The following is a 26,618-nucleotide window of genomic DNA, read 5'->3' on the forward strand; positions in this document are numbered from 1 at the left end:
TATTCCATGGATCAAACGACAACAGGTCTAAAAGGCATCTCCCTTCACAAAAATGTGTTGCTGCCTCTTGTTCATCATAAGCTCAGAGAAAGGAGACATAACTTTTTGGACAACTACATACTGAATTGTAGAGGAGGCACAAGCACATGACAAAGCAGTTGAAGGAGATCTGTGTCACAGAAAGAATGATGGAAGATGTCAAACCAAAGATTTGGATAGGCAAGACATAACACAAAATGCTGCACTCTGAGGACCACAGAAACACAAAATTGGCCCTGATATTAACAGATATCTCAACATATCATCAATTAATACAAAGTCATTATAGACCCAGTCTACATCTTATTAAGCCATTTTAAAATTACATTGTTTCCCCCTTAAATAGAAAAGTTTTACAGAATCCTGTACCTTCAGGTTGTAGTACATTTATGAAAATACTCAGCTTCTCAATGATCTAATTGCTGCTCTTCCCTAACAAATGTTATTACTTTGACCATATGTACAATTTCCTATGTCTTTAACAATCAATCTGGTGTTCATGAGATATCCTGCTTTCTTTCTGTTATACTGTGATAACATGCAAATCTGAGGATCTCTCACTTTTGCTACTCTACTCAGAGAAGGGGGTGGTTTTGAGGTGCGGCAGGGTTTTTTTTGGATAAGAGTTAAAGTACAGCACTTACATTGACCCATTGAATTATTCAATCCACTTGACAGAGAAAAGCAACTAAAGGATACTGAATAGCTTTGTATTTTCTATTTTGGAACCACGATTGAGTTTTAGTAGTCCCAAAAGTTGGAACAAAACAAACATACGTGAGAAATATCAGCATAATTTACAAGCTACCTGTCTCTAATTCTTGCATAAGAATATGGTATGTATTACATAAGATGACTTTGAAATAATCTAGTATAATGGGCTACTATACACAAATGGTGAACTGTAAAAATAATATGTCATCTTGCATATATCAGATTAAATTAATATGCAAATAACATACTATATTTTTCTAAGAACTGATATCTTTATTTTTCCAGACACATACTAGGGAGGAAAAATGTTTAGCTAAAACCATTCTATCCTACGATTCTTATTTATGTTTAAAATGTTATTAATCTGTACCCACAAAAATACCAAGTATATGACAGCCTAATGACTGCTAAATTAAATAAACATGAGCAACACAAGGTTGGACATCTATTTCTATGCCTTTCGCTGGCATAAAAATGCCACCTAGCTAACCATTCACAGGAAAAATGCATTATGGAATCCCTTATGATTTGATTTTAATTATTAAGATGCAAAAAAGAAGGAACAAATACTGTAATGTATGTGCATTCAGAACTACTGTGGTTTTTTGTGGAGAAATCTAGTTCAGATGGAAAAGCATTACCAAGGCAAGTGATTATATAATCCCTGTTAGTACTTACATGACTGAGCATTAATTTTAAAGGAAGCTTAATTGAAACTAAATAATGCCTGATTGCAATGGAAGATGAAACACAAAAGAGAGAGAAACAGCAAATAAGAAAATACATTCTGACATTGGCTGTTGATTTTATTCTGTTCCATGAAATGTATCTCAAAGAAAAATAACATGTATTGAGTGTTACTTGCGGAGAAAATATAAATATTACTCAGTGATATTTCCTATAAATTCTTTTTATTGCAGACATAATAGCTCAATTCCTACAATGATACTGAGATAGCAAATACATGAACTAATTAGCTCCAGTATAGTTTACTCAGCATAGTTAGCTTTGATATTAAAATCATATTCACATAATGCAGAAATACTGCACAAGTAAGTTGTCTGGTGGAGCAGAAAATTTGTACAGAATTACGGAATCAAAATGAAGGAACAATGTAATTGATTTAATCGACATTTTATACACAATCCAGATCCCGTATAGTCTCCATAACCTAGAAATACGCACAGCATCTCAACCCTCAGACATTTAGATGTTGATTCCTGGAGAGTTGACGGCATTCTTTGTCGATGTAACAGGTTTATACTAGCTTAAATTGTTCTGTGAGTTTTCCAGTATCTCCTAATGCAGCAGCAGTTTTGCCAAGCTGTGCAGTGTAATCCACACGCAGTTCCTCCCCACTTTATCTCCATTACACCATTTTGTCCTTCTTCAATTTCCCTTCACTGCTGACCTCCTAGACCTTGGCTTATGCATACTGGAAGAACTGTACACTAACCGGACTTCAAATCTCAGCCTCCTTTAGCTCAGTATGGACCTGCCACTTAAATATGTGACATAAGGTGTACTTTAACTGCCATGGCTCAATGCTGTGGAATCCTGGGTTTGTAGTTTGGTGAGACAACAAGGCCCTTTGGCAGACAAGACTAAAGACCTTGTAAAACTAGAGCTCCCATGGTTCCAATATTTCAAAAGCCAGTAAGAATTTTGCATGCCTCTTTACACACATATTTAAGGCATTGTTGTTGATATTTACTAACAAATCAACTTCAATTTATGGCAAGCCTATGAACAAGAATCCTCCATCAATCAATGTCTATTGCCTCTATTCTATGAATATTCCTATTATTTGTCTAGAAAATATTACTCTATTCTGATAACAGAGATATAAAAATGAAATCTGTGGTTGTTTATCATGAATCACTGCTCAAAATCTTTCAAATGTACAACACCCTTTTTGGAAGTCTGTCATGTCACCTAATGTCTAGATACAATTACAGTGTCCTTCTGTTTATAGCAGTGGAAAAGAAAATGTACTATCATAATCTCATCTCTTCAAAGAAAGTGAGAGCCTTTTATCCAGGATGGCATTTTATTCTATTATGATTACTCTATTTTCCAATTTTAGCAAGACAAGGAAAAGCAATCTTCCCACCAGGACAGAAACAGCAAATAAAAATCTATAGACAGCCATTTTTCTCTCTTTTCAAAAAGGGTTCTTTAAATTACAAGTTTATACAAATTAAGTGTAGTATTTTATAATAGCTGATAAATGTGGGCACTTGATATGTTCGCTGTAATGAGGCATTGAGTGCAGTAGTATCATTTTAAAATGCAATATTCCATTAATTCAAGGGGATCCTGTGTAATTTTGTAATAGTGCAATTTTCATTAAGTTTAGTGAGCAAATTACATCAGATGGCAATAAATTGCTGAACGGAGCAAACCTCAGAGTTTAGGAGGGTTGTTTTGGGGGCCTATAACTCTTGAATACCTAGCCATCTACTCAACTGAGGGCACAGCTACACTATAGAATTAATGCAGTTTGACACCACATTAATTGGCTCAGTGCTATGGAATCCTGGAAGTTGTAGTTTTACAAGGGACTTTATCCTTCTCTGAGAAAGAAAACCCATGCTTTATCAAACTACAAATCCCGAGATTCCATAGCATTGAACCATGCTAGTTACAAGCCTTGAGAAGAGGTGTATTTGGACCAAATTGAGCTTTTTAGGAGTACAATCCCCCGGCCACCTTCAAGCCAAATCGGGTTTTTGGGATTACAATCCCCCAGCCATTCTAGACATGGCAACAGTGCTGAACAGGCAATCTGTACTCCAGGCCAAATGTGCCTGATGTAAATTAAATCCCTCAAGGTTTGCACGATCTGTGCCTACCCCTTTAACAGGCCAAAGTCATTGCCACCTTCAGTTATGACCAGGTCACTCAAACCCAATTATGTACCAAGGTGATACCCATAAGCCTGCCTGTCTGCCCAAAAGATCAAACTGTATCCACAAATGAGGACTTGACATTGAGCCACACCGGATATGTAATTTAAATGAACAAACAATATAATATAGCCAACCAGGCAACAAGCCTCAGGATGAAAGCACTCCCCATGTTCTCTTTTGTTTTGGTAGAGGCCCGCAGTGACTGCCTATGGCAGTTGGCAACGCAATTCCCACACTCTATTCTCTTGTGATTGCTATCATAGCACCCCTGTAAACTGAGTAATATTGCCAACTAGACACTTATAACTCCAATGTAAATGGGGTAACATTGTCAACCAAGCACTTACACCTCCAGCACAGTATTGGAAGCACTCCCCACATTCTCTCTGGGTTTGGTGGAGGCTCACAACAATTGCTTATAGCAGATAGCAAACAATTTCCCATGCTTTATCCTCTTAACCTTGCCATCACTGCACCTCTGTTAATAGGGTAATATTGCTAAATAGTCACTTAGAATTCCAGCTCAATACTGGAAGGGCTCTCCATGTTCTCTCTGGGGTTGATGGAGGCTTGCAATGTTTGCTTATGGCAAATGGCAAACATTCCCCACGCTCTGTACTCATGGGATTGCCATCACTGCATCACCATTGCCAACCATGCAACTATGACATTGCATTGTCAAAGGCTTTCACAGCCAGAATCACTGGGATATTGTGTGGTTTCCAGGCTGTATGGCTGTGTTCTAGCAGCATTTTCTCCTGACTTTTCACCTTCATCTGTGGCTGGATCCTCTGAAAATGTCAGCCACAGATGCAGGCGAAAATGCTGCTAGAATACAGCCATGCAGTCCGGAAATCACATAACACCCCAGCTATGTAATTCCCTCTGGAGTTGATGGAGGCTTACAATGATTGCTTGTGGCAGATGGCAAAGCATTCCCTGTGCTCTACCATCTTGGGATTGCCATCACTCCACCACTGTAAATGGGATATTGCCAACCAAGCACCCAATGTGGAAGAACACCCCACATTCTCTCTGGGGTGATGGAAGCTTGCAATGATTGCTTATGGCAGAAGGCAAATCATTCTCCATATCATTAAATAGCCTGCAGCTCTGCCCCTGTGACATGATTGAGAGTGGTGAAGGCAACCGCCCTTCACTAAGTCTGGCCTCCTTCATAGGGGCCTTCAAATCCCCCCCCCCCCCCAGCATGTGCGTTTTAGGCTTTGACTGCTTTAAATATTTGTTTACAAATAAACACACATACCAAATATGATAACAAGTATTTCCTATGTCACAACTCATTTAGAACCAGGTCTGAATTTAGGAAAAGTCTTTCTCTCAGCAGTTGTTTGAAGTTACCCTGGGATCACTGTATCCATGGAGTCGATATTCATCATTTCATTTACACATGCTCCAGAAAGTATTCTTCCCCAGAAGTGCCTGTAGGCCTCTTTAGCTTCTCCAATAAGATTTTATAATATGCCTCTAGCTCAGTGGTTCCCAATATGTGGGTCCCTAGATGTTTGACCTTCAACCCCCAGAAATCCTAACAGCTGGTAAACTGGCTGGGATTTCTGGGAGTTTTAAGTCAAAACATCTGGGGACCCACACGTTGAGAGCCACTGCTCTAGCTCAAGTATAGTCAAAATATAGAGTTGCTATTATACATAATTTCAGGTATCCGAGGTATGTGTGTTTTGGAACATATCCTCCAGTGACATAGAAGTCATACTGTTCTCATGTCCTTATAGGTTAACACCCAAACTTTGGTCTAATAACAGACTGATAACCAATATAGTACTTATATATTATATATTATATGACAATAGATACAAACATTTCACAATAATACAGTGATAGTATTAGCTGCAGCCTCTAAAGAAATGGAAACGTAAGGTTTCCAATACATGGATCACAATGACATTTGAAAGCATATATGGTTGCCATTAATAGTAATATGTGCACAGGAACTTGGGTATGTGTGCTACATTTCTTATATGTTTATTGCATATATTTACCTGAAATGGAGATTGGCTGTTATAGTTCTTTAATTCCTTATTGGCTCCTCGTAACAACAAAACTCTTGCACAGCTGTCCTATAAATAAAATAAAGGATTTGTAACAACCCTGCATAACACTTGGTGCATGTTCGGGGCAAAATGAATTACAAACTACAGTATGTTATCTGGCTATGTGTGGCAATGTCTTGTTTCTTTGTTCTACAATCAATAACCCTCACTGCAGTCCAAACAAAAACCACCATCCTCTGGTTTTCTTATCACGAGAACAGGGTGTACTATGCTTATTCTTTACACACTGAAAGATTGCAATAAACCAGTCAGAGACAGGACTGATTTTTTGGTATACATCTTGATTATAAGCTTTATTTGCCATTCTTTGCTGTTTTATCTCAAATGGGATATGATATACCTGCAAATTCTCAACCTTCCTTTTAACATGTACCTTTGCATGTTTTGGCACAGCGTATTACAAATACTTATTCTTTCTAAAAATAAGAAATATTCTAGTCATACAAATAGTCAGAAATGTTATCTACTTTGACAGGGTTTTTAAAATTAAGACAGTAATTAATTAAGAAGCAGATGCTTTAACAGATGTTACACTGGTGATAGCAGACTCATTACTTGTGTATTTCTAGTGCATCTTTAGAAGTAAAATGCAATTGCACTGATGTGCTCTAAAACAATCAAATGCTTAAGCAAACAATATACTTGTATCAAATTTATTAGTTTCAACAAATCCTACAGAGGGTCTGATGTGTCATTAGGTATTACATCAAATCAATCAGATTAATAGAAGAAATATCTCTATTTTAAAACTATGCTTAATTTATATGAGACAGAGAACATTTCCCCCTCCCAATGCTACTGACATGCAACTTCAATCAACAATCACCATCAGCTAGGTTAGCTAGGACTGATGGAAGCAGTGCTCACAAAACATTTGGAGAGCCACACAACTCTTGAACTTGATTTTTTCAAGTTTATTCATTATTTATTTCGAACATTTGTATCCCACCCTATCTTGACCTCCGCAGAGGGACTCAAGGTGGCTAACAGTTGTGTTTGCTATAGGCAGGGCATGCCCGGGGGTGGGGGGGGGGGGCTGGTTCCCATAGGAAAAGGTTGACACACATTTTTTTAATCTCCGAAGCCCCCATTAGCCCTGCTAAACACCACATTTTCCCTACACATGATTTTCATCCCCCAAAAGGAAAAAAATAGGTTAAACTCCCACAAAACAGTTTAGCTTCCACAACTCCCCAAGATCTCCAAGAATCTTTAAAACAAAAAATCTTTAAAAATCAGTTTAAATTGGCTTAAAATAAAACCAGAAATGTAACATCAGTTCCCTGCAGTTGGGGGTGAAAATGGTTACTGCCCTCCACAGTTGACAATGTGTGCCTTCAAGTCATTTTCAACTCATGACAACTCTTAGGCAAACCTCTCACAGAGGATTTGTGGCAAATCACACTTGCTCAGCCTCAGAGGGAGGCACAGGCAAATCCCCACAGTTGCCTACTGTGGTCATAAAAAAGAAATCACCAAGCTGTTTGCTGTGTCTCCCTTCCAAACCCTTGAAACTGATAACTGAAAAAAGACCAATCATTCCCATTTCCTCTCATCCTTCATGATTCTTATTCCTTCATGATTCTTCATTGTTCTTCAGCGCAAACAGTTTACAACCCAATTAAACTATTTGATCTCTGACCTTTTTCATCAGCTTGTTCTGACCTCATATACATTGTCACATCTCATCTTGTACTTTTATACCCAAACATGGTCTTGTGGTATTCTGAGTTTACTGTGTGTATGTGCCTGCAAATTACCTATCGACTTATGGCAATCTCATGTTTTAGGCAAGGAATACTCTGGTGGGTTTGCCAGTTCTCTGCTTTGAAATACAGCTTACACACCTAGTATTTGTTGGCACTCTCTCAACCATATACTAACCAGAGCACTGCTTAGCTTCCAAGATCAGACATGAATTAGTGGCTTTAGTCCTTATTCTAGGTATTATCTAAGAACAATTCCTACTGAAACGAAGAGCTCCTGTTTTCAAACAGATGTGTTCTAAAGCCAGAGTTTTAGACATGGTTCCCACAGTGAACGCATGAATCTTTGCACTACCATAATGGCATTTGAATCCAAGATTCCACATTGTGTTATTTACACACAGCTGTGCCTTTGCAAAAATTCAGCCCAAGTTCTCCAAAAAGTCAACATCTGCAGAGTATTAGGCATGTTAATGGTCTAAATATGACCATACACATAGGTAACATTATTTAGTCAATCTTAGGAAAAAGTCCACTACCATGAGAACTTTTGTATTACACACAAAGGGATTTCTGGGGAATACTTTTTGTTGATTCTACAAGGAAACTATAGTAACTAACCTGATTGTAAAGTGCACAAATATGCAGTGCTGTATTTCCAGAAGCATTTTGCGCTCCCATATCAGCTCCATAAAACAGAAAATGTTCTAAATGCTGGACATGCCCATATCGACAAGCCTATAAAGATAAAAAAGTAATAATTTAATTAGAAAAATTACACTTTGTAACATAATTAAATCCACTTCTAATTATTGTGTAATATGAATGTAAGCTTGAATTTCCATACTAAAATGATATTTTTCCTCATTTTAAATGGTACACTGCACTTCTGATTGTTCACATTTCAGAAATCTGGAATGCATTGTTAGATTACTGCTTCAAAAAGTATTCAATAGCTATATCACAGCCTTGTTTAAATACCTTAGTCAATAAAGAATAATGTATCCACCAAAAATTCACAAAACCCAGAATAGTTTCCTGTTTCCTTTTACCAGGAAGTCATATGGTAGCAATGTGGTGGCAATGTTGGAGCAATGGGTCAAACCCTTGTGCTGGCTAAACTGCTGACCTGAAGACCTGAAAGTCGGCAGTTTGAATCTGCAAGATGGGTGAGCTCCCGTCTGTCAGCCCCAGTTTTATTCTCAATTTGTTTATGACATAATAAAAATGTGGTAGCATATTCTTTTTCTAATAACAAATGCTACCAAATAGCTGGCTTCATTAACTTTTTAAAATTTAGCAGGAAAGATGACAGAAAATGTAAATTGATGCCTGTCATATTAATAGACTGAAACAAAATGTCAGCTTGATCCTAAAATTGATCATTCTAAAATAGTACCCAATAAAACAGAAAACCATATTATAGGAATCTGGCCACGCTCTCACTGCTTTCCAAACCCTAAGCATTGTGTCAAATGTTGCATCTTTATCATAAAAAAAGAGCATGTTGCACCTGAAACAGTGAGGTTGCACCTGAGACATTTCCATACAATTCTGAGGAAATGTCATAAGAATGAGACTTTGCTGTCTCTACTGTAACAGAAACAGGCAGACTAAAACATCAAAATATTTTTGTCTTTAAGGCACTGCAAAGTCTCTGTTGTTACTGCTGCAAAAACAACACTAACAAAGATGACCTTCCCTTTAAAACTATTGCCATAGCAATTCATTTAAGGAAACCTGCTTGGCAACTGCAATAAAACATGCAGAACTAGAGAGAGAGAGAGAGAGAGAGAGAGAGAGAGAGAGATTGAATGACCACTGTATCTGTGGGGGATACATTCCAGGACTTCATGTATCCACAGATAATATTGAACTCTATTAAAATGAAATACTTCTGGCCCAGGATACCATAAGGTCATTCTGGAGGACTGAGAAAATGCCTTGGTCTTATGAAGATAATTAAAACCTTGGATAACAATCCTGTGGATACAGGGATTGTACTATATTAAAACAACAAGATGAAATCCTCAAATACACCACTATCCAATAGTGAGATATCCATATATCTAGATATTTTTCACTTTTTTCTGTTGCTGAATAATACCACCAAAGATTGAAACTGGTTTAAAGTTGATTTAGAACAGAGGGTCCTAATACTCCTTTGGATATAAGCAAAGGCAACTATGTAGTAAATAGGCCATCAGGTTAAACTGGGTGACTACACTATAGAATTAATGCAGTCTGGCACCATTTTAACTTTCATTGCTCATTGCCATGGAATCATGGCAATTGTAGTTTTACAAGTTCTTCAGACTTCACTGGCAAAAAGTGCTGATGCCTCACCCATGATAACATAGCATTGAGAAACGGCAATTAAAGTGATGTCACGCTGTATAAATTCTACAGTGCAGATGCACCCCAGATGAACTAAAAGGCAGAACATTAAACAGCTCCTATAACAGTAACAAGTATGGGTAATTTGTATGCCTTTTTGTCTCAGGGACTTATAGTATACATTGACTTGTTTTTCTAATTTTTCTCAACAGATGGAGAGACCAAAACATTTAATTTCCAAGCATATTTAATGAATGACTATTAGAATTTTAAGAAACATTGAAAACAGACCTAGATAAAACCACACTTTTTAATAATCATTATTTCTGGAATCAGAATAAACAATTAAACATATATGTAGGCCCTTTAAATAAAATGTATCAATGCATGTACAAAAATATAGACGTTGCAAGTTCTGCTGGTGTACCGTGCGCCCAGCGCACCAGCGGACAGCCTATCCCAGCTGCTTGAGACTGTGTCGGAGTGGTCCCTGAGGTTCCCCAGTCTTATCGTCTTGGGGGATTTCAACATCCACGCTGATGCAGACTCTTGTTCATCAGCAACTATGGACCTAGTGTCTACCATGGAGACACTAGGACTCTCCCTCTGTACTACTGGGCCCACGCATCGGGCGGGGCACACGTTAGATTTGATTTTCAGCGCAGGAATTCAAGTGACCCAAGCCTCCACAATAGAGGTTCCATGGTCGGATCACTGCGCCCTGAGAGTCTGGTTGGAGCATGCCTACCCATGCTGCAAGGGCGCCGAGCCAATTTGGGCTCGCCCAAGGAGACTTATGGAACCCAGTAGGTTCCGGAATGCTCTGAGGGATCTGGAGCCTGCCAGCGACTCGATCAATGTGCAGGTGGACACATGGAACATCAGGCTATCCAATGCACTCGACGAGATCGCTCCTAGACGCCCTCTCAGACCCCGCCGAAATCGGTCTCCTTGGTTCACCGAGGAACTTCGACTGATGAAGCGGGAAAAGAGACAGCTGGAGGGCGTGTGGCGAGAACTCCGTAACGGAGCATCGAGATCAGCTTATGAGGCATTCAGGGAATCCTATGAGCATGCTATCACTGAGGCAAAGCGAGTATATTATGCTTCTTTGATAGCGTCTGCTAGCTCATGCCCGGCAAAATTGTTTAAAATAATTCGATCTCTAACGACGGTTCCTACCGTCCCAAAAAGTGGTGATCAGGCCCCTCCAGCCGAGGTTTTTCAGAGCTATTTTGCAGACAAGATCTCACTACTTCGCCGGGACCTCCCCGCCACAATTGATACAGTGAGAGAACTTGAGACCCCGTGGCCACTTGCTGGGCCCATCCTCGACCGGTTCATCCCGCTGGATGCAGGGGCTGTCGATAGGCTCATAGCTGCAGCTAGACCGACCACTTGCTCCCTCGATCCGTGTCCCTCTTGGTTGGTGAAATCCTGCTTGGAGGAATTACGTGACCCTCTGTTGAAGATCATAAACAGCTCCCTTGAGCAAGGAGTCTTTCCAGAGGGTTTAAAAGAGGCGGTCGTCTCTCCTTTGCTGAAGAAACCAGATTTAGATCCCTCGGTTCCCTCCAGTTACCGCTCAGTTTCAAATCTCTCGTTCCTGGGCAAGGTGATTGAGAGGGTAGCAGCGGAGCAGTTGCAGCAATTCCTAGACGACACAGCCGGACTAGATCCCTTCCAATCCGGCTTCCGTGCGGGGCACGGGACAGAGACTGTGCTGGTCTCCATCATGGATCACCTTTGATGCCAGCTTGACCAGGGCGGGTCAGCGCTGCTTGTGCTATTGGATCTCACAGCAGCATTTCATACAGTCGACCACAATCTCTTGACCCACCGCCTTGCTGTTGCTGGAATCAGGGGGACAGCTTTAAACTGGCTGTAATCCTTTCTTCACAACCGTGGACAGCGAGTGGAGAGGGGAGGCCTGGTCTCTGAGAGGTCACCTCTATCTTGTGGGGTTCCTCAGGGGGCCATTCTCTCCCCTCTGTTGTTTAACATCTATATGTGACCACTTGCTCAGCTGGTTCGAGGTTTTGGGCTTGAGTGTTATCAGTATGCCGATGACACTCAGCTGGTGCTGAAGATGGAAGGCCGACCGGACTCTGTACCCGATTGTTTCCATCAGTGCCTCGAGGCCGTTACTGGATGGCTGCGTGCCAGCAGGTTGAGGGTGAATCCAGCAAAGATGGAGATCCTATGGCTGGGTGGACCGGGCAGTGGGGACATCCATCTGCCCACCCTGGATGGCGAGGCGTTACGCCCGTCATCATTGGTAAAGAGTCTGGGAGTCCTTTTGGACCCTCTGCTGACAATGGAGGCCCAGGTCTCCGCCGTTAGCAGAACCGCCTTCTTTCACCTGCGGCAGGCTAGATGGCTGGCCCCCTACCTGTCCAGGGACGACCTAGCTACGGTGATCCAGGCCACGGTCATCTCAAGACTGGACTACTGTAATGCCCTCTACATTGGCCTCCCTCTGTTGGTGATTCGGAAGCTCAAGTTAGTACAAAACGCAGCTGCTCGGCTTCTTGCGGGAATTCCGATGAGATGCCACATAACACCAATCTTACTACAGCTGCATTGGTTACCAATTGAGCACTGGATCACTTTCAAAGTGATGGTACTCACCTTTAAGGCCTTGCATGGTCTGGGGCCAATGTATCTGAGGGATCGTCTCACCCCCTACCAACCCCAGAGATCCCTCCGTTCTGAGGACCAAGATCTATTGGAGGTCCCCAGTGTCAAGACCTTGTGTCTAGCGGCAACCAGACGCAGAGCCTTCACAGCAGTGGCGCCATCAGTCTGGAATGCTCTGCCACCTGTGGTTCGTGCCCTGCGGGACTTACCAGCTTTCCGCAGGGCATGTAAGACATACCTGTTCCGACAGGCTTTTAATGTTTGATACTGTTGTTTTTAAATTGTTTTAAATTGCTTTTAAACTTTGTTAGATTTTAGCTATTCTTGTAAGCGGCTCCGAGCCCCAGGGGAGTGGCGGCATATAAATTTAAATAATAAATAAAATAAATATGCTACAAACCATTTGAACATTTGTTATGCATTCCCAAAGACACAGAATAAAACTCTGAAGCCACCAGATGGCACTAATGATCACATTTCTGTATCAAGAAATATCTAAGTTTACTTAAGGTAAAAAACCTGATCTTTTTTACATGTCTTGTGAAAATAGTTCTCGGAACTGCAGTATACAAACTATGAAGATGCATGCAACTGTATTTTACTAATATGTAGAAGAGCTGTTGATGTAATATATTCACAATAATTATAGTGAGTAAATAGGGCAGTCCTATAGTATGAAGAAACTATACTAAAATGAAACCAGACTTCATGGGGAAATTAGCAATTGCCATTTCTATATTTATTGTATATTGGTTTATGAGAAATTTCCAAATCCAGAGTGTTATTAGGGAGCCCTTTCTCAGAGTAAGGCCTTCTGTAATGCCAAGTTTAGAAATGCATGCAACCTCCCGCTTATGAACTGGTAGATTATAAAACATGATTTTTCTTCTCATCTCTATACAAACTACATCTAATGTAAATCTGGACCAGAGCAACCTTGGACCCACCTGAATCTAACACCTTGCTCTGTATCCAGACACAGCTCTGAGCTAGTCAAGGAGCTCTATGTGAGATCTTGGCTGTTGCTTGCAGCATCTGTGATGTCAGAAGGGGTGCCCACACAACCAGCAAGAACTACAATGGCAATAAAGGTAAAGGTTTCTCCTTGACATTAAGACTAGTTGAGTCCTACTCTGGGGGTGGTGCTCATTTCCATTTCTAAGCCGGCATTGTCCGTAGACACCTCCTAGCTCATGTGGCCAACATGACTGCAAGGAGCACCGTTACCTACCCACCGAAGCGGTACCTATTGATCTACTCACAATGTTAATATTTCATTTTTATTGCTGGTTGCATGGGCACTCAGGTGCTCTTATAGAGCTGAATGGCTGGATAAGAGCAGTGGTGGAGGTGGGGATACACTATGCTCTTTCTCTGCACTGATTAGCACAGGGAAGGGTGATGGTGGTGGCGGTGAAGGATTGGCCTTTCACAGCCCTCAGAATGTTTCAGATGAAATAGTTTATTAACAATCAGAATGGCTAGAGGAAGGATGATAATATAGTCACAGAACCATAGAACTGGAAAGGGCCCTATGATCCAGGAAGAGAATGAATGATAACAATGTTTGTTAGCTAGTTAGCATGAGGATAGTTTTAGTTCAGTTAAGGACATACAAGGAGCTGAGTAGAGAATGTTTTAACCAAGTTGAAGGAAATATAGTGAGAACAGTGAGAATATTATGTATGTAATTAGTCAATTTGAAAATTGGCCATCTGGAGAGGGAAAGGAGAGAAAGGAACACATATGAGTTGTAGAGAAGAAATAATTGCAACAGGGACAACTTGGTTTACGTCTAGAAAAAGCAACTGGGGAAGGCTAGGTGTTCATATCAGCTTTTCAGAAGTTCTTGGTGGGCAATATCCACCACTACAACCCCATGTAAAAACAATCAAAGCTATTTTCCCCTCAAATGCCCTGTCTCCCTGGAATGCTAGACAGCATCATTTCAGGCTTCAAGGAGTCTCCATCTACTTTGATGTCCAGCAAGCACTGCTAAGGTAAGTTGAGAGAGGGGCAAGGTTCAGATGGCAGGTGAGCTGTGGCATACCAGCCAATGTGGTGTAGTGATTGGAGTGTTGGACTACTGTTCTCAAGACCACAGTTTGAATTGCCACTTAGCAATGGAAGACCACTGTGTGACCTTGCACACTCCCTCAGGCTCAATGGAAGGCAAAGGCAAAAAGCCTCTAAACAAATCTTGCCAAGAAAATCCTGTGATAGGTTCACCTTAGGATCATCATAAAACATAAAAGACATGATGATGCAAAACAACAACAAAATAATTTTTTCTATGTGTCACTAAGCTCTAAAAGTCAAAAAAGTCTCTCCTAACTTAATTAGTAATTGAAAACATTTGAGTATGGTCTATTTACCATTATATAAAAAGCAAAGAAAACTGAATACAGTTGAGTAAAATCCAATTTGTGACTTATGATGTGTTTTATTTTAAATTCAATTTGTTATGTTTTAGTCTTATTTCTTTTGGTGCTCACTTGTATTGATTTAGGTTATTTGCTGTATATTTTATGTTGTCCCTGGTTTGCAGTGTTGTTGTCTTATAAGCCACCTCGAGTCTCTCTGGGGAAATGGGGTCGAATACAAATAAAGTTATTATTATTATTATTATTATTATTATTATTATTATTATTATTTTACAGACACAAAAGTACAGTATGTCACAGCAAACAAGATCTATATGCTGGATTTCGTATCACAAAATCACAAGTCAAACACTTCCCAAGTGTCTAGGACTGTGCGATGTATTTTCGAATGATGCACGCAGATCCAATTAAGGTGGCCTTTTGCAGTTGACAGATCATGATTTTGTCGATGTTTATTGTTTCCAAATGCCGGCCAAGATCTTTTGGCATGGCACCCAGTGCGCCAATGACCACTGGGACCACCTGTACTGGTTTATTCCAGAGCTATTATTATTATTATTATTATTATTATTATTATTGCTTCCTCATTGTAACAAAATGATTCACACCTTCAATAATATGGGATTGATTCACAGTGTTCTGAATGATGACCTTATTTTTACTGAGCAAGTATTGCTCACTTGACCTACATTCCAGCTGCAAGTCAACCTGTGTTATCTCTGAATACAGCCAGAGAATATGGCTTTTGTATTCTTACAATACTTTCAAGTACAAAGACACTAAGGTATATGCGCAGATTTCTGAAAGAAACTTATAAACAAATGCAGGATCAACAAGCATAAAAAGTCACAATGAAACAAATGTCCCAGAGTTCACACTTGTGTGCTTATGTTTATACAATCTAATTTAAGACTCTCGATTGCCCTACATGAGAATCTTAGAAGTAGCGTGATGGGCCATCCAGTCCAACCTCAATGCACGCTCTCCAGCTAAGGTTCTATTCAGCTTCTTTTTGAAGATGCCCAGAACTTTATGATTTTGAGATATCAGTGTATAAAAGTAGGTTAACATTTAGTCTGGCGGCCTATATGCTTTAAGATATCAGTGTATAAAAATACTTGAGCTGACTGAGTTAATCAGTTTTGTATCGGAATAAAGTCTCTCCCTGGACATATGGTTATTGGCATGGCATACCGAGTACTGATCTTTTACAATTTACCACTACACCACCATTATGAAGTCTCCCATCAGTTAGTAAATTTCCATGGGATAAATTTAAGATACATACAGGTTAAAAAAACACAAGTACTAGGACCTCTTCTCAAATAGATCACTGGAAGGTGGCCTAATCTTATGCTTTTGTCAACATATTTTGCTATATTCTTTTTATTATGTGCCCTCAAAACAAGTTCAACTTATGGCAACCCTAACCTAGTTTTTTTGTCTAGATTTATTTAGGAGAGGTTTGCCACTTGGTTTTCACAATGAAATGGGGGATTGAACCGTGATTCCCCGGAGTCATAGTCCAACACCCAAACTACAACACCATTGTTACTAACTCTTGCCAAAAACAATAACAAACCAAAAACTGATTACTTTTAATAAGCCACAGAGCAGAAAAGAGTCAGCAGCCCAGGGAGCTTATAATAACATCAACATACTATAAGTAAACAAGATGCATTGCAACATGATACCCAAATAATCATGTGTGCTCCATATTATTAAAATCAGACCAGTTTTGGAGGCAAGGCTTCAGACTGCCTATTCCACTGGACAGCTCAAGGGGGCACCAGATACATTGAGATAAAGAAAGGTCTGGAATGCTGTATCATTTTGGACAGATGTTTCCAGCTGCTTAATAGCAAAGCATGCTCAGTTGTAACACAGAAGAGAGAGAAAGCACAGCTTCTGTTTACTTCCTGTCACAGCTTCAGTTTACTTCCTGTCACCAAATAAGGATTTAAAGGAGTGATGAAAATGTGATCTTTCACTAAAGCACAAAAAATGAAAACAACATATGTCAAGAATTGAGCATTTTTCCATCATTTTAAATATGTCATTCCACATACACACACACATACACACAAATGAAACTCAAAGATAAGATTATGTTGTTGAAAGCTTTCATAGCCGGAATCACTGGGTTTCTGTGAGTTTTCCAGGCTATATGGACATGTTCCAGAAGCATTCTCTCCTGAAGTTTTGCCCACATCTATGGCAGGCATCCTCAGAGGTTGTGAGGTCTGTTGGAAACTAGGAAATTTGGGTTTATATGTCTGTGGAATGTCCAGGGTGAAAGGAAGAAACCATTCAAATCTGGCTATTTTCAAAGAAACTAGATCAGCCAGTAGAGAATTAAAGCCTTTTGAAGTAGGGATGCAAATTTCAATACATTACTTAGTCTGAAAGACTCTAGCCAGGTTTAACAAAATAGATCGTTACATGACAGAAAAAGCCACTAAACAAATATTCTTACATTATGACATTTTTCCTACCTGGTGAATTTCTTGCCATCCATTTTCATCCTTGCAACCAACAGTAGCATGTTCATGAAGTAACAGCTCACAACAATATGGATCTCCTCCAACAACAGCAGTGTGATACAGGGGTGTCAGTCCACAGCTGTCCTTGTAGTTGGGAGATGCTCCAAGCTCTAACAGGGTCTGTAAATAATTGTAAGTTTGGAGAATATGTTAGCATTTGCATGAATTAAATACAAATGCCACAAAAATACAAAAATACAAAAGGAGTGATTTGGGAAAGTTCTCATTCATGAAGTTGCCATAAGTCAACATCAATTTAATGGCAGTTCATAACAAAGCAATCCTCAAAGTCTTCAGAAATTAAGAAGACTCTATAAACCATACAAAATTTCAAATTCAAAAACATTAAGAAATTTAAAGTAATTAATAAACATTAAATATGAAGGTTAAAGAGAAGAAATAATAGTTTTGAAAGGTCTAAATATTGTAGCTTCCTGGCAGGGCCGTAGCCCGAAAAAAAATTCGGGAGGGGTTGAAATTTTCGGGGGGGTGTGAAAATTTCACAGGGAGGGTTGAAATCTGCCTCCTAGCTCACGCTGAAGCAAAGAGCACAGCAGGGCCAGAGCAGCCTTCAATAGCCTGCAGCTCCGCCCTTGTCAACCACCTCCACCAAGTCTGGCCTCCTTAATGAGAGCATTCAACATCCCCCCCCCCCAACTTGGTTGCTTCACTACTGTTCTGTCGCGCGCTGGGCCTGTAAATAATTGTCTTTAGAACAGAATGTGCAACCTTTGCCCAGCGGGAAGCCGGGGGCCTAAAGAGAAGTTCTCAGAGGCTTCCACCACAAACAGTCTTTAGATGGCTTGAGAAGTACAACAAAGTCTTTTATTAATGAACAATCAAATAGAAACTTCTCTTGTCTTCAGTAAAGTTAAGCAAATGATTTTAGGCAACTGGTGAATTCCTAATATTGCCCACGGAGGACAGGCAACTGTCTTCAATAACTTCTTATTTAAAGGAAAGTCCCCTTTTTAACTTCTCCCAGGCTGACTGTAATCTAACCCTTCCTGATGTGGGCTCCGCTACCGGGTCGAACTGCGTCTCGAACGCCAAGTGGACCTACCAGCAAGGCAGTAGATGTTCTCCATCTGGAGTTCTTTGGTCTTTAGGGCTGTTTTCCTGGAAATTCTTTGGAGACTCTTAAGACCTTTCTCCCCCAGAAGGTCTTAAAGGTTGAAGCTTTTGTACAGAGGAAGCTTGCACACATCCTATACATAAGCTTACTTCGCTGAGACTAACTAAAAATGGCTCCCTTCCCTTCCCAATTGCCCTGAGCAAGGGGCGGGACCAAAACTTAACAATGATGGACAGGTAACTTGCCCTATGACTGCAACCAAAGAAGCCACCTATCTGCAGAGTCCCTGAAACCTAGGACTGCAAGCAAACATTTAATACAAAGCAAATAAAGTTGGAGCTCCTGGTACAGCTGTACCAGAACAACTACATCGGCTATTGCTGCAAGTAATGACAGTGTGAATAAATTGCTAATGTTTGCTTCAGATAGTGCTTGCAGTTCTGGAGGGACTCTTGATTTTTTGCATCTCATAGACTTAGCATGGGGATTTGGTTAACCAGTTAAAATTCATGAGTAAACCAGGTTTTTTAAAACAAATCTGAAACATTTCGGGGGGGGGGGGGGTTGAACCCCTAAACCCCCCCCCCTCGCTACGGGCCTGCTTCCTGGTATGAATTTTCATCCTCAAAGAATGATAATTGTTGCACTGTTCCCATTTCCCACAGCAAATATTACATTGTCTATGTATTAATGAGATAGAAACTTTCACCACTACTTTTCTTTCCACCATATTAAATTATTTTCTTAAAACAAATTTCAGAAGCAAAAACCCAAAGACAGACACCTTTGAGCAAAAGTCAATTAAAATATCCATTTAAGATACCAAAATTAACTCAGATAATTTCCTTCACTCCTTTATAGAAAACAATATACAACTTGTCTGTGAAAGAATGTACCTTCAAAATGATTTGGTTCTTGGCTCTAGCTGCTTTGTGTAATGCTGTCATTCCATCTTTGGCTCTGAAATCTAAATGGGCTCCTCCATTTTTCAGAGCTTTGATCACTTCAACACTATTGTTAAGTTGAGCTGCCAACGTTAGTGGGGTTTCTAAAGAATGAAAAGAAATAAACAGTTCTGGGATTCACATTTTAATTGATTGTCTTTTATTATGCATCTTCTTCTTTGGCACATACAAGATTATTATTAATTCAAATCCTTTCATGCTAGACATGTTATTTTTAATCAAATTAAAAAAACAGATTTATGTGTTTCATACCTCCAGTTTCTAAGTCATGATAGTTTGGATCAAGTCCTCGGTCCAACATCTTTATTAATTTTTCTACTGAAAGGTGATGAACATGGTCCATAAATTTTCGAAAATTGGCCTGAAAAAGAAATTTTGGCTATTTTTATTACCTTCAAATATCGGTTTCATTTACAGTCATTGGCTACCCAAATGTATGTGTAATCATTCTTATGACTGTACATAATGAACACATAGTCAGACAGAAGAGATTGAACTTCTTCTTATTTATCACTTGCTATCTATTTCCATTTGGTTTGTATGTCTCTAGCCAAGAAATTTATTTCAAACAAAATATTCATATGTGTTATTGAAGGCTTGCATGACCAGAATCAGTGGGTTGCTGTGAGTTTTCTGGGCTATATGGCCATGTTCCAGAAGAATTCTCTCGTGACGTTTAACCCACATCTATGGCAGGCATCCTCACAGCCTGTTGGAAACTAGACAAGTGAGGTTTACATATCTGTGGAATGTCCAGGTGGGAGAAAGAACTCTTGTCTATTTGAGGCAAGTGTGAATGTTGCAATTGGCCACCCTGATTAGTATTGAATGGCCTTGCAGCTTCAAAGCCTGGCTGCTTCCTGCACAGGGGAAATCCTTTGTTGTGAGTTATTAGCTGGCCCTGATTGTTTCCTATTCATATGTCTTGACAAGTATGTACTAGCAAACTAGTGCAGCAAATAGAACCTTATCAATATTTTTAAAAAGTAATTTTAGGTTATTTTTCAGTTTATTTTGATCACAAAGCCATATGTGAGAATTCAGATTTAGCCAGGAGAGGGCCCGCCACCGCTACCGCTACCGCCACCTCGCAGACTGACTCTGCCTCAGCGGCCGGCGTGGGCCTCCATTGCTACTTCAGGCCCCAACACTGCTGCTATTACTACCCTGGAGCTACCGGAATCGGGGAGGAGAGAGAGGAGCCACCACTAGAGAAGGAAACCATCACCGCCGCTGAGGGGAAGAGGAGGACTCCTCGTGTGGATTGCTGCTGCTGTGGCTCATCGTCATCTTGATTTATTATTTTATTCCTATATTTTTATTTCTCTTTTTGGTTTGTTTTAATTTATTTTACTTTATTTTATTTTATTTTTATTTTATTACTTGGTGTATTTTAGGGTTAACTAGTTGTCTAAATTAGTGTGGGCTGCTGGGTGTCCATGACTCAGCGTTTACTGGCCTTTCCAGAGAATTAGCCAGCTAATCAGCATAGACTGCCCTCTATGGTTCAACCCAAACTGTGCAAGTAACATCATTCAACGCAGTCTGGAATCTGTGCTGATAACTAGTGTTAATTAATTGTTGTCTTCAACATCCGGCTACCATCATACTGTGAACTGGGTCATCTCCTCCTAAGGTCAGCCAAGAAGAACTGGGGACCCAGCCAATGGGTGCCGGCTTGCTTTCCACAGACCCAAAGTGCTGGGCTCCTATTGTTTGAACTGACTGTCCTGATTGAAGGTCGATTGCGGACTTAGTCCAGAAGGCACTAACATTGCACTTTAGAACTACAATAGCACTAAACCACTTTACATTGAGCACTTTAGATTTCTAATCTGCCAGAACTCTTGCCAGTAGAAAACCGGTCCCATATCCAAATCCATGATCAAGTGCTGAGTGATTAATTGTAACTAATTGTGATTAACTGTGTTGCACTTTAAACAACGGCTCAGGGTCTTGCACAGTCACTTTGGATCTAGCCACAGGTACCTTGGAAGTAATCGCATACATTGTGGTTTATCAATTACCCTACCCCTATGTTACCATTAACACCTATCCTGCTGCTATTGATACTAATGCACTTTACCATCTTTAATACACTGGAAGGAACAGGTAATTCCAAGGGGTGGGAAGATCAAGATCCAATTACATGTGACTACACTTATCATCAAGCACAAATATATGGAACAACAAGAGATGGAAATGGAGGACATGCCCCCTGGGGTGGGGGAGGATCCATGGGTGGGGGCGCCGCCATAGAGGTGGTGACAGGTAGAGGGAGATACGGGAAAGGGAGAGCAAATTATTCATTCCGGCCCAAAATTCATAATAATAGATTGGCTACCCCCAAAGATGCTAACAATTCAAGGAAAAATCAAATTCGGCCAAAAATTTATAACAGAACATTGGCAATTCCAAAAATTGAATCTACAATTCGGCCAGAAATTAGCAAAAACAGATTGGCAGCTTCAAAACATCCTCCTGACAAGATACAACTGAGATGCCAGGAAGGTGGTCCCTCCAGGTTAAAGGTGGTGCTGTTCAATGCCAGGTCGGTAAATGGAAAAACTGCCATTATTAAAGATCTAATTCAAGAAGAACATGCTGACCTGGCTTGTATAACAGAGACCTGGTTGGACGAAGGGGGAGGGGTTAACCTCTCCCAACTCTGTCCACCAGGCTACTCTGTTCAGCACCAACCAAGGCTTGGAGGGCAGGGAGGAGGAGTCGCAGTGGTCTATAAGGAGTTTATCCCTCTGATCAGGCGTCCCATCCCACAAACATCATCGTTTGAATGTGCCGGCTTTAGGATAGGTGACCGGGACAGGATAGGGATTCTGTTAGTGTACCGACCACCCTGCTGCACTACAATCTCCCTACCTGAGCTAGCGGGAGTGGTCTCGGACATGGCTTTGATCTCCCAACGGCTTTTGGTCTTGGGAGATTTCAATGTCCATGCCGAGGCCTCTCTCTCGGGTGCAGCTCAGGACTTCATGGCCGCCATGGCAACCATGGGCCTGTCCCAACTAATATCTGGTCCCACCCACAGTGCCGGACACACTTTGGATTTGGTTTTTACGCAGGGGTGGGATGAAGGTGACGGGGTGGAGGAGCTGACCATCGCTCCATTGCCATGGACCAATCACCACCTGATCAGATTTAGACTAACTGTGCTTTCGAACCTCCGCAGGGGTGGTGGACCCATTAGAATGGTCCGCCCCAGGAGACTTATGGATCCAAATGGTTTTCTGATGGCTCTTGGGGATTTCTCCACCTCCTTGGCTGGCGACTCTGTCGATGCTCTGGTCTCTCGCTGGGACAGGGAGTTGACCAGGGCAATTGACACAATTGCTCCGGAACGTCCCCTCTCGAGTAACCGAGCTAAACCAGCCCCTTGGTTTACTGAGGAGCTGGCAGCGATGAAGCGAAAGAAGGAGGCTAGAGTGAGTGTGGCGCCAGAATCCCACCAATCCGGCCCAAACACACCTGAATGCCTTTTTAAGGTCCTATTGTGTGGCAATAGCGGCAGCTCAAAAAACATCCATCACAGCCAATATTGCATCCGCGAAGAATCGTCCGGCTGAGCTTTTCCGAGTTGTCAGGGGCCTGTTAAACCCGCCAAAATGCGAGGCCTCGGATAACTCGGTGGCCCGCTGTGAAGCATTTGCTCGATTCTTCACGGATAAAATTGAGCGGATTCGGTCAGGCTTTGACGTCATGTTAATGGCAGTCTCTGGGGATGTAACGAGAACATCTGCTTGTCCAGTTTTGTTGGATTCGTTTCAATTGGTTCAGCTTGAGGATGTGGACAGGATCCTTGGAGAGGTGCGACCCACCACATGCATCCTAGACCCCTGCCCATCCTGGCTGGTCAAGGAAGCCAGAGGGGGTTTGGCGGAGTGGGTGAAGGTGATGGTTAATGCCTCCTTACAGGAAGGAAAATTTCCAGTGAGCCTAAAACAAGCTGTGATAAAACCGCTGTTGAAGAAACCATCACTGGATCCCACTCAATTCGACAACTATCGGCCAGTTTCCAATCTCCCCTATTTGGGCAAAGTCATGGAACGTGTGGTGGCAACACAACTCCAGGGGTTTCTGGTAGACACTGATTATCTAGACCCGGCACAGTCTGGCTTTAGGCCGGGACATGGAACTGAGACAGCCTTGGTCGCCTTGGTAGATGATCTTCGCAGGGAGCTGGACAGGGGGAGTGTGTCCCTGTTAGTTCTGCTGGACCTCTCAGCGGCCTTCGATACCGTCGATCACAGTATCCTTCTGGGGCGCCTCATGGAGATGGGGCTCGGAGGCACTGCTTTGCGGTGGCTCCGATCCTTCATTGAGGGACGGACTCAGAAGGTGTTATTGGGTGACACCTGTTCGGCTCCGCAACCGTTGTTGTGTGGAGTCCCACAGGGTTCAATCTTGTCCCCGATGTTATTTAACATCTACATGAAGCCGCTGGGGGAGATCATTCAGAGTTTCGGAATGAGATGTTATCTCTATGCAGATGATGTCCAAATCTGTCACTCCTTCTCACCTGTCACCAAGGAGGCTGTCCAGACCTTGAACCGGTGTTTGGCCGCTGTATCGGACTGGATGAGAGCTAACAAATTGAAATTGAATCCAGACAAGACAGAGGTCCTACTGGTCAGTCATAAGGCCGAACAGGGTATAGGGTTACAGCCTGTGTTAGACGGGGTTACACTCCCCCTGAAGACACAGGTTCGCAGCTTGGGAGTGATCCTGGACTCATCGCTGAGCCTGGAACCCCAGGTCTCGGTGGTGGCCGGGAGAGCTTTTGCACAACTAAAACTTGTGCGCCAGCTGCGCCCGTACCTTGGGAAGTCGGACTTGGCCACGGTGGTCCACGCTCTTGTTACATCCCGACTGGATTACTGCAACGCACTCTACGTGGGGCTGCCTTTGAAGACTGCTCGGAAACTCCAACTGGTCCAGCGGGAGGCAGCCAGATTGCTCACCGGAGCGACATACAGGGAGCACACCACCCCCCTGTTGTGTCAGCTCCACTGGCTGCCGATCCAATTCCGAGCACAATTCAAAGTGCTGGTTTTGACCTATAAAACCCTATACGGTTCCGGCCCAGTGTATCTGTCTGAACGGATCTCCCTCTACGTCCCACCTCGGAACCTAAGATCTTCTGGGGAGGCCCTGCTCTCGACCCCGCCTTTATCACAAGTGAGGTTGGCCGGGACGAGGAGCAGGGCCTTCTCGGTGGTGGCCCCCCCACCTGTGGAACTCCCTCCCCGGGGAAATTAGATCGGCAACGTCCCTTCTTTCATTTAGGAAAAAATTGAAAACCTGGATATAGGACCAGGCATTTGGACACCCGGGCAGCTAAAGAAAAACCTAATGACGAGCTGGAACTTGTCGAGATGGAATGGACTTATGAAACTTCGAACGCTGAACTCAGGATTAACCTACTGCTGTGTTACTGTATTAATGTGTATTGATGATTTTAAATTTTTAATTTGTAATTGTTTAATTTGTTTATATATGTATGTATATGTGATAAAGGCATCGAATTGTGCCTTCCTCTGTAAGCCGCCCTGAGTCCCCCCCCCCCCCCCCCGGGGGTGAGAAGGGCGGGGTAAAAGTGACGGAAATAAATAATAATAAATAAATGTTAATTTGGAGTATTGGTACAGAAAGGGATTTTGTAACACCTTAGAGACATCTGAGAGAACAAGTTAGTAAGATAAGTTTTCGTAGACTAAGTCCACTTTCTCGGAGGATATTTTTGCTTTCAACTTGATTCTGTAAAATAGTCTCTAAAGTGTTACAAGATCACTTTGCAGATTCACAAGTGAGAAGAAACTGCCAGTGAATAGTCCCCACAAATTTGTATCATCTAATAAAGTGCAAAAAGACCAACATGGTTTACTGCTAAACCTATATATTTTCCCTTTCCAGAGGGATATTATTTTTATTTCCATACCTATCTATTGCAAACATCCGCTGAAGATTATAAAATAATTACTATTTCTAGAGCAGTGGTTCTCAACCTGGGGTCCCCAGATGTTTTTGGCCTTCAACTCCCAGAAATCCTAACAGCTGGTAAACTGGCTGGGATTTCTGGGAGTTGTAGGTCAAAAACATCTGGGGACCCCAGGTTGAGAACCACTGTTCTAGAGGTAACAGGGAATTGTAGCAAGACTGTGTCAGACAACCTCAAGTTAAAGGAGTTGGGGGATCAAGAGCCTTCATGGGAGACAGATTTCACCAGGGAAGTATCTTGCTTTTGGACTCTTCACTCCAACACTGAACTGAAGAAAGTTTGAAAGTTCCAATGTAGGCTTGTCATTCTGAGGTGCAGGAAAGAAACTCTAAAGACTGGTAACCTAATGAAGGCAGATAGCCTACTAAGCTAACAGAGTTTCTACAAAGAGGAGCTATTAAAATGAAAATAAACTAAATGCCCAAATCCAGTTTAATAAATGTAACTTATAAAATATTGATTGATCAAGTTCAATTTGATACAATGTATCTAATATTATTATTATTATTATTATTATTACTATTATTATTACAGGATTATGTTTACTTATACCCTCCACAAGGAGATTCAAAGTGGCTTACATTAAAAGCATTTCAATACAATTTGAAATCTACAAATATACAAACATTAAAACAAAATTAAGTATCATTGATATTTCTTAAAAATCAGTCAAAATCCATAAAAACATATTCAAATTAATCTAGGGATTTAGGATATTTAAGCCCTGTGTCTATTACAGCTGGAACTAAAACTGATTTGTATCACAAAATGTTTGGACACATTCATTAGGAAGAGCAATTCTTTGCATAAATACCAGATGCAGCCTAATGTTGATTTGGCTTTTTGATTCATTTTTCTTGACTTACCATGTATGTTTTAATTACTACCTTTCACATACTTCTAATTCTTCTGTGATAGTGACTAATATCAATGACAAATAGTGGGTGTGTGTGAATCTATTCAAGGTGTGGGTTGGAACTTTAAAAGACCTGTCCAAGGTGCTGAACCTATTTGGAAAACGTTCACACCTTAGACAACTTCGACAAATCAGACTAAAATGCTGAAGAGTTAACACCCCACTGACACCAGATCTGTGGACTATAATCGTCATACATATGGTTCTCTACATTCACTATTTTGACGACTGTGGATTTGATCATTTGAAGATTTGTCATTGCCCTCTCCTGGCTGATT

General features: G+C 41.2%; 1 protein-coding gene across 6 annotated transcripts in view; it reads right to left on the bottom strand.

Moving 5' to 3' along the window:
- SHANK2 (SH3 and multiple ankyrin repeat domains 2) overlaps nucleotides 1-26,618 on the bottom strand; it is a 410,725-nt gene that overhangs the window by 316,899 nt on the left and 67,208 nt on the right. For all 6 annotated transcript variants that reach the window (XM_067462710.1, XM_060765238.2, XM_060765278.2 and 3 more), the window contains exons 5-9: nucleotides 19,661-19,769; nucleotides 19,340-19,491; nucleotides 17,321-17,488; nucleotides 8,086-8,202; nucleotides 5,687-5,764 (exon numbers count right to left, since the gene is read on the bottom strand). In XM_067462710.1, coding sequence (XP_067318811.1) covers nucleotides 5,687-5,764; nucleotides 8,086-8,202; nucleotides 17,321-17,488; nucleotides 19,340-19,491; nucleotides 19,661-19,769 — 624 coding nt within the window. The remainder of the gene's footprint in view (nucleotides 1-5,686; nucleotides 5,765-8,085; nucleotides 8,203-17,320; nucleotides 17,489-19,339; nucleotides 19,492-19,660; nucleotides 19,770-26,618) is intronic.

The sequence above is a fragment of the Anolis sagrei genome, chromosome 1 (genome assembly GCF_037176765.1).
Source record: "Anolis sagrei isolate rAnoSag1 chromosome 1, rAnoSag1.mat, whole genome shotgun sequence".
NCBI lineage: Eukaryota > Metazoa > Chordata > Lepidosauria > Squamata > Dactyloidae > Anolis > Anolis sagrei.